Source organism: Pinus tabuliformis, chromosome 3_2 (genome assembly GCF_031772625.1).
Source record: "Pinus tabuliformis cultivar Carrire ecotype Pingquan chromosome 3_2, CPIR1, whole genome shotgun sequence".
Lineage (NCBI taxonomy): Eukaryota > Viridiplantae > Streptophyta > Pinopsida > Pinales > Pinaceae > Pinus > Pinus tabuliformis.
In genome coordinates, this window is record NC_142302.1 from 811,975,870 (window position 1) to 811,991,950 (window position 16,081).

At 39.1% G+C, this 16,081-nt stretch overlaps 1 protein-coding gene across 1 annotated transcript; it reads left to right on the forward strand.

Annotated features, from left to right (window-relative positions):
- Window positions 1–3,001: 3,001 nt before the first annotated feature.
- Window positions 3,002–3,550, forward strand: LOC149183097 (cysteine-rich receptor-like protein kinase 42). The gene has a single exon (XM_089414829.1). The coding sequence runs from the start codon at window positions 3,002–3,004 to the stop codon at window positions 3,548–3,550; it is 549 nt and encodes a 182-aa protein (XP_089270955.1).
- Window positions 3,551–16,081: the final 12,531 nt, after the last annotated feature.

Below are 16,081 nucleotides of genomic sequence, written 5' to 3' on the forward strand. Positions count from 1 at the left end.
TATTATTACCTTGTGTTCATAATTCCTCTGGTTTTTTGTATTAATCCCTTGGTTTTATTATTCCTTTCGGTTTATAGTATCAATCCCTTGGGTTTATTATTCTCTTAGGTTTATAATATCAATGATGGTCAACCATTGTCATCATAGCTAACCATGGTTCAATGTCGCGTTGTGACAAGATTGTCTCACCATGAAAATAAACCATGTTTATTTTAGTGTTTCTAATATTTATATTTGGGTTTAGCAATGTTGGGTTTTTGGGTCCATAATCCCCTAGGTTTTTAGTATTAATTCATTGGGTTTATTATTCCTTTTGGTTTATAATATCAATCCCTTGGGCTTATTATTCTCTTAGGTTTAAAATATCAATCATGGTTAACCATTGTCAATCATATCCAACCATGGTCAGTCATAGTTGAATGTCGCATCATGACAAGGATTCTCTCACCATGAAAATAAACCATGATTATTTTAGTGTTTCTAATATTTATATTAGGTTTACCAATGTTGGGTTTATAATATTAGTCTCTTGGGTTTAATATTATTACCTTGGGTTCATAATCCATTAGGGTTTTACTATTAATCCCTTGGCTTTATTATTAACTTGGGTTTATAATATTAATCATGCTTAGCTTTATTAATCGCTTATGTTTGTAATATCGATCCCTTAGGTGTTCAATTTTTATCCCTTAGGTTCACCAATTCATTGGGTTTATAATATTAAATAGTCAGGTTTATTAGTTCCTTGGATTTATAATATTAATAATTTCTTTGGTTTATTATTCCCTTGATTTGAAAATATTAATTCTTAGGCTTTATTAATTGAACCATGTTTATTTTAGTATCTTTAATATTTATCTTAGGGTTTGTATACCTTGGGTTTATAATATTAGTCCCTTTTGTTTAATATTATCTGTGGGGTTCTTAATGTCCCGGGGTTTTAGTATTAATCCCTTGGGTAATAATATATTATTATTATTATTATTATTATAACTGTTAATTGAATTGAGGCTTCTATGATCCATATCAAATTTTTGAGATCGATGATGACATCAAAACCTACTTGTCAATGCCTTTCGAAACAACAGTTGTGGTTCATCATTAGGATAAGATAATATAATATTATTATAATAATATAATAATAAATATATTATATTATTATTATAATAATAATTAGATTATTATATTAATAAAATAATATAATGCTAATTTAATATTATTACAAGTTATTATTATTATTAATTATTATTATTAATATTATTATTATAATATTAATATACTAATCATATAATAAATATATATGAATATGGTTATTATTTATACGGTTATTAATAATCATAAATATTTGGTGTTTAAAAAAATATACATAATTATTAATGTGGTCGACATAAGCTTATGTGCATATATCAACCACATTGGTAGAGATAGTTGTTTTGGATTTATTATTTATAAGAATCAAATTTCTATATTTTAGATTAAAAAATCTTATTATTAAAACTGGATAAATTCAAACTTAAATGGATCTAGATCTATATTAGTTATTGTTTTTTCTGATATCATTCTTTATTTTAAGATACCCACCATCTTTTTCTATATTGAATGAACACTTAAACTTTACACTCATTAACCCTACAACATTTTCTCTCCATACTGCATGGTAATACACCTCTTAAAACAACAATTATTTCAATAAAAATAATAAATCAATCTTATTTTATAAATATTTATGAACACCATCTCCACACCACGGTCCATAAACTTATATTAAATTTTAACTGTTTCGGCTGGAATCATTTTATGTTTAAGACAACGTAATCCAGAGTTTAAATAGTTTGTAACTTATATGAAAGATTGGTCCACAACATGGAAGTCCATTTGTTCAAGGCAAGTTCTCCAGGATGTCCAATAGTCCACGTATTATCGCAATAAAAGGCTAGCCATTCTTACAGTTCTCTGAACCCGAATTAACACAAAAAAATCAAGTTGCGCTGCGTGTTTGGATGTTAGTTCTGCCCACTAATGCGTTCGTACCAGATTTGACTACTTCAACGGCATCCAGCTGTCCCTCAGTGATCGTGTCAATCTGGCAAAAATTCTAAAGTGGAAATGTTTGAAGTGTGGAAATGGATTCAGGAATCCCCGTAACACAAAATCTTTAAACTGGATGATTGGATTGTCAAAAAATTTCGCCAGATTTTCAAAAACTTATGGGGGAATTTTTATTGTTTTCCCCGAGAAATTGTGGCTGGTTTAGACTATGCATTTGCTCTCTGGCCTCTATTTTGAATTCCATAATGGGCCTCCTGCCCCCTTGAATTATGCTCAGGCGCTCTTGCTTCATATCTGTCATATGGAGAGCTTTTTCGCTGCAATATCTGTCATATCTATCTCATGGAGAGCAATTATTCGTTTCGGGCTCACAGGGTTTCTTCATCCAGCCTACTTCTGGACTTTTTCATTATATGCGGCTTCTTATGCTTATCATCCTCTCTTTTTCATATGGATCAATATTTAGATAGCCTCTTTGCTAGACTGGTTATCATACAGCATTCTGCTTGTATTTAGATCATTATATTTCCTTAATATAATCTATCTCGTTTTTTCCTCTGAAAAAAAATGCATTTGCTTATTTCTCTGCAGCACAATCGATTAACGCATCAGACCATAGGCCAGGTTATTAAAGATGATACCATGCCAAATTTTTCGAGAAAGATGTAACCAGTGGATTTCAATCCCTTTTCCAGATTGTTAGCACTGATGGTTTTCCATTTCTGGTGGCCATGATGATTGCAGTAATTTTGGCAGCCGATGATCCGGGTCTGCACAGCTGGGCTATTGGTGCAGCGACAAAAATACCTATTCGTATGTTAATGCCACAACATTCAAGGGAAGCCAAATATCGTTTTTGCTTCTTTTTGCTCAAATCTCTCCTCTAATGGCTTCGCTACTTCAATGCAAGACCAATTTGGCAAAACCGATATTGTGCCCACGAGTGCTTAGAATGCGTCGCAGAAGTGGAGACTCAATCACCGACGAGTGCCTGGAATGCGTCATGGAAATGGAGACTCAAGTAAAGATGCACTACCCCCAATCTAATGGTGGTCGGGTTCATCTGGACGGCTGTTTCCTCGGCTATAAGAATTTTATTTTTTATGGTCAGGAACTGGACAATGTTGTTTCCGCTTACGCTGCATCCACAAATCACAGTGATCCACCGACCTTCTCTCTGAGAGCCACTGCCTTGTCACAGCAGCTCATAGCCATTGCTCCTACAAATAACAGTTATGCGACTCGCTCCATTGATGGCTCTTTACATGGTCTTACTCAGAGTTGGCCCAACAGTATAGATAGTGCCTTCGAAGGATGCCTAATAGAAGCTCATAATTTATTACTCACTTGCCCTCCCATGCGTAAAGGTCAATGTCACACCCATGAGTCGTGCATGCGATGTGTGATGAGTTGGGGTGACGCGCCTTCGGTTAAACACAATGAGTGGGTGCGACAATTCAGTGGGCGACGAGTCAGTGAGCGAGCGAGTCGGCTGCGATGAAAGTTTGCGACAATGAGACTAGTTGATGTGCAATGAGTTGGGTGGTTGGTTAAACGCGCCAAAGACATAAGTTGCGACGAGCCAACACGAAAGTTCAAAAAATTGAAAAGTCGAAAAAATGGCTAAGTATGGAACATTGTGATGATGTGCTTATACAGTGCACGGTTGGGTAACATGATGAGCCATTCTATGGGGGCGAGCCGACATGAAGTTGGGGAATGGATGGCTGAATTGGAAGGTCGGTTTGCGCTGGACGACCCACATTACTTCCATGGCAAAGTGTATAAGTGGAGGACACATGGGTGGAAGAAAGAAAACAAGTTCAAGCTTCAAAGTAAGTTCAAGGCATTCTCTAGACTTGTACGAGCAAGAAGGGCGAACAAAAAAGAGGCCTGAAAGTGTAGGTCTACCGAGAGCCACAACACCTGGCCAAAAATCAGAAAACCGAACCGGCGAGTTGTGAAGGGGCGCCCCTGCCCGGACGAGTTGCATCACACGAACCGTTGAGGGCATCGTTGCACGGTGGGCACGTTGCCCGAACGAGCTGCAGCAGTAAAACCACTGAGGGCATCGCTAGACGTAGGAGCACGTCTTCCCGGTGGGAGAACCGCTGAGGGTGTTGTTGCACAAAGGGGCAAATTTGCCAGGCGGGCAAACTGCTGAGGGCACCGCTACACGGAGGGGCAATGCTGAACGATGAGGACGACCCTGAATGACGGAGGGGCGCAATTGAACAAGGGCCACCATGAGTGGACTGAGGAGCAAGGGTGAACGAAGGGCGACTCGGGAGGGGCGACTCTGAACGACAACCGGAACTAAAAATCGGTAGAATTGTAAAGGTGACTTGGGGTTGCCTAGAAAAGGTTGTGATTGTATAAAAATACTTGTAAAAGTGTATTATTATTATTTTTTTGGCATATTGAAACAAGGGAGTTGCCTTTCCCTTTAAAAGAAGATTGTATCCGTTGTGCATATGTTTATAAATGATGATAATGAATGCATTTGCGTTGTGTTAAAAGAGATGAATGCTTAATAAAAGTTGAAAAAAAATCTAAGTGTTGAATGTTTGACATAGTTCGTACTTGAGAGTATTGGTGAAAAGAAATCGGGTAGCAGTGCCACATCTGCCTTTGTGCAGTTGGAAGACTACCGCCATGATAGGTGCGCGATAGATGGTATAGAGCCCTTGATTTTCTGCAGGGCTTTGTTGAAGATTTGAAGAGAAGCTGATCCCACTATCACTTCATGACAAGTGGTATCAGAGGCATAGTCATTTTGATCGATTGACAAGGAGAAGTGTTACTACTACACTTCGTGACAAGTTTAGCAGAGGTGACTCAAGAGAAAGGAGAGAGAGAGAGAGATGGTTGTAGGGGGAGAGAGAGAGGGAAGACAAAAGAAAGAGGTAGAAAGATGGAAAGAGAGGAGTGACAAGGGAAAAAAGGAGAGAGCATGATGAAGAGAGGAAAGAGATGGGGAAGAGAGAGAGAGAATGGGAAGAGAGAGAGGGAGAGGGAGAGGCGGGGGGGGGAACATTCTTGAGCTGACTTGGTGCATCACAAAGTTGATTTTTCTGATTGTGTTCATTTGTTAGAATTGGGAGATGAGGGTTCAACCTTTCGGGGGAATCACATGCCTAAGAGAACAAAGAGGCTTAATAGGCGAGCCTTTCCTCTTCTTTGGCCTATGGTTGTTCCTATTAGACGATGGAGAGAGAAATATTATTGTAGTTTGGATGCAAATGGTAATGCATAACTCAATTTGGGATCCTAGCTTGCAACGAATTCTAGAGACGAAAGCCAATTTGGGACTGGAACGAAGAGAGGTGGTCTTTAGCATGGGGTTCGTCTTTGGCTTGGGCGATGGTGAAAAGACTTGCTCCTTTTTGCAGGTATTTACATCTCACTTGTCATCTGTTGATTTCGACATGTGGTTTACATAGTTCAATTAGCCATATATTGAGGTAGTGGAGCTAGAGAAGTGGCCCTCTAGAACTTGTTGGTGGCCTAGGCAGTCATCTTCCTTTTAACGCCCTATCATATGTGGTGGGAAGGCCTTTAATTTTTCCAACACTGCGGCTATTCGAAGGTTGGTGACTTTTTTTTACTACCGGAGGAATGAGGAGGCTGAGTAGGATCGTTGGAAGCTAGTTCAAGGTGATCATTTTTATCTTCATTCAATTCCAAGGAAATAAGGAGCAACCAATTTGGTGTTTTTTTCTATGGTGAGGCGTGGTCTAATTACGGTGGTAGCTAGAGTATCTCGTGATTGGTCCATGAGGGTGGTAGGGGAAGAACCCTATTGTGTAACTTAGAGTTGTTTTGGTTTAGTTTGTGAACCTAGGAATGGCACTCAAGGGATGAGTGGGGCGGTGTCGATTCATTCATATGAGGCATGTGTGTGTGGTTGAGGTCGAGGTGTGGGCAACACAATTACTAGCTCCCAAAATGGCAGGGGGTCGAGAGGGACCCTTAAAGGCATATCCATGTTGCAGCAAAGGGGTAGGCCTAAGCATGACATTGGACATAGGGAATAGGGTGCAAGGCATAAAATTGGCTCCCCAGAGGAAGATGAAGAGTTGGAGCATCCACATGGCGTTTTCCCTAGGCGAGTCGATTTTCCACCTCCATTTGTACTCCGTGGAGGATCAAATCCATCAAGTGCAAGTGATGGTTGATCAATTGGAACATGATCGACATAATGATAGAAACGATCTCATCAACTTCCTCAATGACATTTAGCATAATCAATGACATATCCTTGATCGACAGGACTCCCTTCGAGGAGGTCTAAAGAGGATCTAGGAGGAGATGGATAGCTTTGAAGGGTGAACAATACACATGGGATCTCATGTTCATGAAGCATTCCACTCCCTTGTTGAGGGTGGTAATGACACTCACGCTCCTAACAATGTTGAAGGTTAATGATGAGAGTGATCAATTTTCATCAATTTGCGCCATCTATATTGATAGTGTTTTTTTGTTTATCTTTTTTTCCTTTGGCTTGTATTTGATGGCCAACAAATCCAAAATGAGTAAGGCGGCCCTTGTAATTTTGAAAATGTGCACACCACCATGTAAAATTTTCAGGAATTAATAGAAATTGTTAATTTACACACAATTTTTTTTTATAACTAGCTTAGCCATATAAATTAAATGATTAGTAAATGTCCATAGGTATCAATCCAATTCATAATAACCATCAATGATACATCTCATATTGTTAAAAAAAGAAAAAAAGAAAAAGAAAAATAGCAACATAAAAACTAACTAAAATATAATACCATCGTTATAAAAATAATTAATATATAAGTTAAATATATATAAATTTAAACAAAGATAATATTTTTAATCATGGATAGATTTTGTTACAATAAAATAACTTATCAATATCACATGTCCAAAATTACCTCACTAACTTTATAACAAACTTGTTCATAATATTTTTTTAATTAAACACTTTAATTAAAAAGTTGAAAGGAATATAATTACAGCCATTAATTTATTTATATTATTATAAATATTTTAAAACATTCTATAAAAATTAAATCCATATTATTCCCTTAAAAATTATTAATAACTAAATTAAAATTCTAAAATGAAAATTCATAACATTTTAATAACCTAATTAAATAAAAATATTATATAATTTGAAATGGAATTCGTAACAGGTATTCAACGCATCAATTCATTAATTAGCAGAAAAAATCTTACATTTTCGTGGAGGTCTGTTTATAAAAAAATTTAATAGAGAAATGATTATATATATATATATGAATAAGAAAAAGTTTAATAAAGAAATAATTATATATATATATGAGTTTGAAGTTGCAGTGGAAAAATCATATACCGTGGCGAGATTTTAGTCATAGGCAGAGAGTGTCGTTGCAGAATGGTCAGAAATGGCACCAATGTCGTGAAGGAATTCGTTTGGGTAACGGATCCTCCTGGTTAACAATGACCAACTGAACTGGATGTGCTGATGGATTTCAGCACATCCATCCATTTCAGAGATCCGCTGAAATTAACGGATGTGCTGAAATTGATGGATGTGCCTTTCCCTTTCCTTTCGGTGCCTGGGGTGCCTGGGTTTCTTGGTCGGTTTTTTTTATATGGATTATTTCAATTTGAATCCCAAAATTGGAAAATATTATAGAATGGATAAATATAAATGAATCAAATAATTAATTTTATTTATTATTTATTAAATTTTAAAATAATTTTAAAATCTACCACCAAATCAAATTATATTTAATAGATATAAAATATTCCATTTATTCTTCAACTAAATCCAAAATTTTAAGTATAAAAAAAAGCTGCGAATTACATAAAAGATCCATTTAATTCGAACTCCATAGGCATGGGATCCTACTACACAATTCGATCAAACCCATTGGATTAGACGATATACATTACCCACAGTGATCCATTTAATTACAGATCAAACCCATTGAATTAGACGATAGACATTACCCTCAGTGAGCCATTTAATTCCAACTCCATAGGCAGGGGATCGTACTACACAATTCGATCAAACCCATTGAATTAGACGATATACATTTATCACAGTCAAATTATTTCATGAGATTGTCTGACCATTCCACCATAACATTTATTTGATTATTAATAAAAATCCACAACATGAAATATTGCTTCTACCACTATAAACAATGTCTACTTTAGAGTAATGCATTACATATTTCTTTCAGCACTATAAATACATCATATTTTAAACCAATATGTTAGGTTATATACGGTGTAAATTAGAATATATAATTGAATTTAAATAGTATAGGTTTTAATGTATATTTAATTTTATATATTAATTTATTTTATTTTTATTAAAAATATTTATTATAATAGGGATGTTAAACTAGCCATGAGGATAATTATTTTTGGCGGCTATTTGTGAATTCAGTCATTATGATTCATCTCATCATTCAAAGAAATCCAGATCACTAGAATCATCCCTAATAATCCCTAAAAAGCAGACTTTCACACCTGTAAAATAACTCTCGATCTTAAATTATTAACCGGTTTCCATATATCCCAAACAATTTTAAAATATATTACATCTTTTAAAATAGCCAATATACCAACTTAATATATCATTGAATGCACTCATATTTTTCAAATTCACTCATATTTGTCATCAAGCGTATTGCGTCGGTTAGCATTGTGAATACTGTGTTAGAAACCGAGGGAAGTAATGAATACTGTGTTAGAAACCGAGGGAAGTAATGAATACTGTTGAGGGTCTAAAAGAAAGTCGCCACTAAACATAAGAGGATGGCGGCCACAGTATTGAATGGGACCCCTCATACACAAGGAAAGCATGTCATGCTAACCACTCTGAAGAGGATCGCGCCCACGGTATTGAGCCGCAATTGCAAAGTAGTAAAGGATCAATATTGTCGAAGGCTAAAAGCAAGGCGCGGTAATCACTTTAACGAGGATGCCGCCCACAGGGTTGACTCTTGAGCCGAAAGTGCAAAGTGAATTTAAGTGTGTTGGATATTTTTGATGGGAAAATACCAAAACCAAACAAATAAACACAACAGAGCCAATGCTCTGTTTCATTTCTTCCAGGACCTTTGCACAACGAAGCTATTAAAAACAAATGTACTTATAACAATCCATTACAACAGCATAAAACATTTTCTATTGCTTAAAAACAAAAATTGTTACAAACTCATCCTCTGCGCAGAGAGGGATTCACTGGAGAAACTCTGTCTCTCTCTCTCTAGCTTCTGGTCTTCCACTGCTGTGGGTATTACAAAAAAAACAGTTTCTTGTTGTTTCTTGGTTTTGCGCTGGGCAACCAATACAATACATCCCTGTTCTTTTCAACTTCTCGCACTGCAGTGCGTTCAAAACAAATCACACTAAAAACCTCTGTGCGCAGACTCATCTGCTGTGTTCTATTTCGCACTGCTGTGCGTTCTTTTCATTTCCACATAGAACCACCGCGCACAGGCTCTCCACCGCGCTGTTCTATTCCCTGTTCTTCATTCAACACAGCGCGCAGGCACACTTCTCTGTGTTCTTCATGCAACACCCGCGCAAACACAACACACAGTTGTTTTCCCTGTTCTCATACTACTCCCGCGCGCAGGCTCTTCCATGCTTTTTATTAAAAAAATATACAAATGCATATGGAACACCAAAACTTAAGTGCAGTATGGAAATTAATACATCTGCGTACTTCCTACGTATAGCCATTAAATTCAATTCGCGGCGGTCAACAGAGAAAACCAAACACGCCACGCAAACCATTGAATTTCAGCAGGCCGAATGCAACTTCGGAGATCGACGGCTGAGAGCGCGCGCCCAGATCGCTGAGCTGATCCGACGAGGTTCGCAAGCCATCCTCGGGCAAACGAAACAGACTTTAACATCCGGGGAGCAGGCGGTATTGCTGTTGTACAGGGGACGCGTGGCGCCTCCTGATTGTGTCGGGGCCCCTCCTGCTGGTACAGCCATTTGCGAATGGCGGTGCGGGGAGACCGGGCGGTTTTCCAAAAACCGCTGAGCGGTTGAAATTAATATTTCAACACTCCCCTTTAATTTCAACTGCTGGGCATTAGGACATACCCAAACACTTCCTCTCGTAGAGGGATTCCTCAGTACTGCTGTTACAAAGATATCTTCCTCACATAGAGGGATTCACCAACTGCTTCTGATGCAGTTCACAAACAAACAAAGTTGTCTTCCTCTTAATAGAGGGATTAACCTGAAACTGTGCTTAAGAGCACCTTCCTCATGACAGAGGGATTCACCATAACAATGTGCTGAAGAGCACCTTCCTCTTGACAGAGGGATTCACCTGTGACTATGCTGAAAAGCATCATCCTCTTGATAGAGGGATTTACCATGTGTATGCTAAAAAGCATCTTCCTCTTGACAGAGGGATTTACCATGACACTGTGCTGAAAAGCACCTTCCTCTTTAACAGAGGGATTCACTAAGAACTTCACTTCCTCTCACGGAGGGATTACTCCCAAACACTGCTTTAGAAGCAGTTTCAAAACAAAACATTCATTGCACTGTTGTGCATACTCATTACATTGTTCTTTTATGCTGCCGCATATTCTCTGCTGCACTATTGTGCCATCTTCTTTGCTGCGTCTACCCCACACTACTGTGTCTACACTTGCTGTTGTGTTGCTGCACTTCACTTACATTTCTTTGCAAACTCTGTATTGCTGTGCATTCTTCAAAGACAGAATACTCTGTCTTTTCTGGAACAATTACTCTGTCCCACCTTACAAATTTACACTGTTGTGTGTAAACATTTCTTACATTCACTGCTGTTGCATATGTTGCATTTCAATTCAATGAACAACACATTCACTATACTTACATTTACTGCTGTAAGGAAAAATTTCTTTTACATCTGCTGCTGTCCATTACCTTTCATTTCTTCAACAAAAACTTCATGTTGCTGCATTTTCTTATTTACATTGTTGTGTAAAAACACATTTCTTCATTCTCTCTTAGTTCTGGTTTCATTTTCTTCGCACTACTGTGCTTCTCCTTCTTGCCATCACGCTGCTGCCTTCTCTTATGCACTGTTGTCCATACCCATAACCATAGACTCTGTCATCCCTGGGTTTTTATTTGCTGCTGCGTTGCCTCTGCAATTTGCACTGTGGCTACCCCTGTTCCTTTTTACACCCTTGCTTCACACAGTCTTCGTCTTCATTTTTTTTATTTACACAATGCACTGCTGTGCAATTCCTTTCGTTTTTCTGCTGCCACACATTATCATTCACCCATGTGCATTAAAAATTTGCTGTCCCTGTTTTTCTTTATGCATTTCTTTGCATGCTGCATTGCATATGAAGAAAAACATTACATTTTTTTTACTGCTCTGTATTGTACTCACTCTGCTGTGAGTATGTTCTCTCACATTACATAGAAGGAAACTACCTTCCATTGCTATGCATTTCAATGCATGTGCTCCATAACAAAAAAATCAAAACTGCTGTTTTATGTTCTATCTTCCCACTACTGTGAGGGTCTCCATGCTTTGCATACTTTTCTTATTGCACTACTGCACTTCACATTTGAGGGCTGCCCCCTTTTCTTCTCTCCTTTTATGACAGATTTAACTTCATATTTTTCCCTTATAAAAGGTCTTCATCAAAGAGTGACTGTTAATATAGTTCAGCAAGAAAAAATTACAAGCTCCCCTTTAATGTATGCTTTATCTTCTTTCAGCAAGGTTTTCTTAAAACAAACTTAGATCCACTGGGGAGTTCAAGGGGCTTTCAGGTTGTATTACCTTCTTTCTCCATACTTGTGTAACTTTCTTCTTTTGCATGGGTCTAGCTTGTGTAAGATCCCATGTTAAGTTACAATCTCGTGCCATATGCCCAATGTTATGACACTTGAAACATTCAACATTGTTCATGAATAACATTTCATGATTTCTTCTAAAATTGTTTCTTGGAGGTTGTCGAAGACCACAACATCTATCTTTATGAAATGCTCTACAGTCTTTTGCCATATGACCAAAGTTTGAGCAAGCATAACAATAACCATAAAATGAACTTTGGTACCTGGGAGATGGAGGTTTTCTTGATGCACTTCTGAACCCTTGCTGCCTTGAGATCCTTTGATGATAACCATTGCCTCTTGCCTCTTTGACATCAGCTACATTTCTTCTTGGAGCTGGTTTTCTGCTTGGAGCAGGATTTCTTCTATTGCAGCCTTCATTTTTCTCCTTGCCTTTGCTGGAACTAGGAGCATCACCATCTCTTTCTGGCTTCTTCACATCTCCTTTGCTTAAAGCATCCTCATCCTTGTTTGAGGATTCACCTACATACCCAAGTCCTGATTTATCAGATGGAGATCTGTGATAGCTGAGCATGTCATCCAAAGCTTGAGAGCTCTTCATGATCTTGTTCATCCCTTCAACCTTCTTCCTGAGGAGGACAATCTCTTCTTCTAACTTTTCACATTCATTATTTTTCTTTGCTAGTTGTCCCTCAGTTTCTTCCTTGCTACGAGTAGCTTCAGCTGCTACTATTTTGAAGGAGATAATATCTGTCTTCATTTTGGAGATTTCTTCAGCTCCTTGTGCCTGCTTCCTGGCTTCTTGTAGTTCAGACTTAAGGGAGGATACCTCTACCTTGTACTGTCCAATCTCTTCCACAAGCTTATTCACTCTCTTGTGTCTTTGTTCAAGTTGACTTGTCAAGACATCTGCTTGCTTCTTTGCACTATTCGGTTGATTTGTCATGGATATGACTTCTTCATGATGTTTCTTCTTGCATTGGTCAAGCTCCTTCTTAAGCTTGGCAAGCTCTTCATCTCTTTCTCTTACCTGAAGCTTGATGAGGTCAACCTTCTCATTTTCAGCTTCTATGATGGGTTCATAATTTTCTTCTTGACTCATTGTCATGGTCAGTGCTCCCTTTGCATGAAAGTCATGCAGTCTGTCCCATATATCCTTTGCTGATGTATATTTTCCTAGATTCCTCTTCACAGAATCAAGGAGTCCATTCAAGATAGTCTTTGCTGCTTTTACATCATACTCCATGGATTCTTTATCCATCTTGCTATCATCAATCACTGACTCCCAGACTTCAATCCCCTCAGACTTTAGGAAAGCCCTCATCTTTATTTCCCATACATCAAAGTTTCCATCAAACTTTGGAGCTTCAAATAGAATGTATTCAAATGGATTGCCTTCTAGTTTAGTAGAGGAGGGAGACACATTTTTAGCAGGCTTGGAGGCTTTCTTCTTTGACCTTGCCATTCTTATCTAGGCTTTAAATACTTGACTGTTTTTTTTAAATCACTGACTGTTTCTTCAACAGTAACACAAAGGAAAGCTTGAGGAATACCTTAATGCTTTTGGCTGAGACTTCACACTGCTGGAGAAATTTGACTGCAGCTACAAACCTTCTCCCTTCAGCTTCTTTAACTTCTTTAAAGAGCCTGGACCTGCTCTGATACCACTGTTGGGTATTTTTGATGGGAAAATACCAAAACCAAACAAATAAACACAACAGAGCCAATGCTCTGTTTCATTTCTTCCAGGACCTTTGCACAACGAAGCTATTAAAAACAAATGTACTCATAACAGTCCATTACAACAGCATAAAACATTTTCTATTGCTTAAAAACAAAAACTGTTACAAACTCATCCTCTGCGCAGAGAGGGATTCACTGGAGAAACTCGGTCTCTCTCTCTCTCGCTTCTGGTCTTCCACTGCTATGGGTATTACAAAAAAAATAGTTTCTTGTTGTTTCTTGGTTTTGCGCTGGGCAACCAATACAATACATCCCTGTTCTTTTCAACTTCTCGCACTGTAGTGCGTTCAAAAAAAATCACACTAAAAACCTCTGTGCACAGACTCATCTGCTGTGTTCTATTTCGCACTGCTGTGCGTTCTTTTCATTTCCACATAGAACCACCGTGCACAAGCTCTCCACCGCGTTGTTCTATTCCCTGTTCTTCATTCAACACAGCGCGCAGGCACACTTCTCTGTGTTCTTCATGCAACACCCGCGCAAACACAACACACAGTTGTTTTCCCTTTTCTCATACTACTCCCGCGCGCAGGCTCTTCCATGCTTTTATTAAAAAAAATATATAAATGCATATGGAACACCAAAACTTAAGTGCAGTATGGAAATTAATACATCTGCGTACTTCCTACGTACAGCTATTAAATTCAATTCGCGGCGGTCAACAGAGAAAACCAAACACGCCACGCAAACCATTGAATTTCAGCAGGCCGAATGCAACTTCGGAGATCGACGGCTGAGAGCGCGCGCCCAGATCGCTAAGCTGATCCGACGAGGTTCGCAAGCCATCCTCGGGCAAACGAAATAGACTTTAACATCCGGGGAGCAGGCGGTATTGCTGTTGTACAGGGGACGCGTGGCGCCTCCTGATTGTGTCGGGGCCCCTCCTGCTGGTACAACCATTTGCGAATGGCGGTGCGGGGAGACCGGGCGGTTTTCCAAAAACCGCTGAGCGGTTGAAATTAATATTTCAACAAAGTGGAGGAATTTGACTCTTAATTTAAATGGAGAGCCCACAGTGTTGACTCTTCAATTTAAATGGAAATGGAGACTCATGTAAAGATGCACCACCCCCTATCTAATGGTGGTCGGGTTCATCTGGATGGTTGTTTCCTCTACTACGAGAATTTTAGTTTTTATGGTGAGGAATTGGATAATCTTGTTTCCGCTTATGTTGCATTCACAAATGACAGCGATCCATCAACCTTCTCGCGGAGAGCCACTGCCTTGTCACAACAACTCATAGCCATTGTTCCTACAAATAATAGTTATGCGACTCGCTCCATTGATGTCTCTTTACATGGTCTTACTCAGAGTTGGACCAACAGTATAGATAATGCCTATGAAGGATGCCTATTAGAAGCTCATAATTTATTACTCTCTTGTCCTCCGATGCGTGAAGGTCAATGTCATGCCCATGAGTCATGCGTGCGATGTGCGATGTGTTGAGCTGATGTGCCTTTGGTTAAACACAATGAGCGGGTGCGACGATGTAGTGGGCGACGAGTCGGTGAGCGGACGAGTTGGTTGCGATGAACGTTTGTGATGATGAGATGAGTTGGTGTGCGATGAGTTGGGTAGTTGGTTAAACACGCATGAGACACGAGTTGCGACGAGCCAAAATGAAGGTTCGAAAAATTGAATTGTCAAAAAAATGGCTAAGTGCGTAACATTACGATTATGAGCTTAGATGATGAGCTTATATGATGCAAGGTTGGGTAAGTGGACATGACGATCCATTCTATGGGGCTAAGACGACGTGTAGTTCGGCAATGGATAGTCGAATTGGAAGGTCGGCCTAGGTTGCACGACCCACATTACATCGATGGCATAGTGTATAAGTGGAGGACACATGGGTGGAAGAAAGAAAACAAGTTCAAGCTTCAATGTAAGTTCAAGGCATTCTCTAGACTTATACACTCGAGAAGGGTGAACAAAAAACAGGGCCGAAAGTGTAGGCGGACGAAGGGCTGCAACACTTGGCCAAAAAAAAAAGAAAATCGAACTGGTGAGTTGCGGAGGGGTGCCCCTGCCCAGATGAGTTGTGGCAAGCAAACCATTAAGGGCATCGTTACACGGTGGGTCACGTCTGCCCAAATGAGCTATGGTGGTCGAACCGCTGAGGGCATCGTTGCACGAAGGGACATGTCTTCCCGGTGGGAGAACCGCTGAGGGTTTCGCTGCACGGAGGGGCACATCTGCCAGGCGGGCGAACCGCTAAGGGCACCACTATGCAGAGTGGCAGTGCTAAACTATGAGGGAAACCCTGAAAAATAGATGGGAGTGACTGAATGAGGGCCACCCTAAATAGACCGAGTGGCAAGGCTGAAGGAAGGGTGACCCAGGTGGGGCGACCCTGAACTACAGCTCGAACTGAAAATTGGCAGAATTGTAAAGGTGACTTGGGGTTGCCTAGAAAAGGGTATGATTGTATAAAATTACCCTTAAAAGTGTATTATTATTATTTTTTGGGCATACTCAAACCAGGGAG

Bases quoted from the DNA above. Each gene is read 5' to 3' on its own strand.
- LOC149183097 (XM_089414829.1), top strand. From the start codon at position 3,002: ATGCGTCGCAGAAGTGGAGACTCAATCACCGACGAGTGCCTGGAATGC.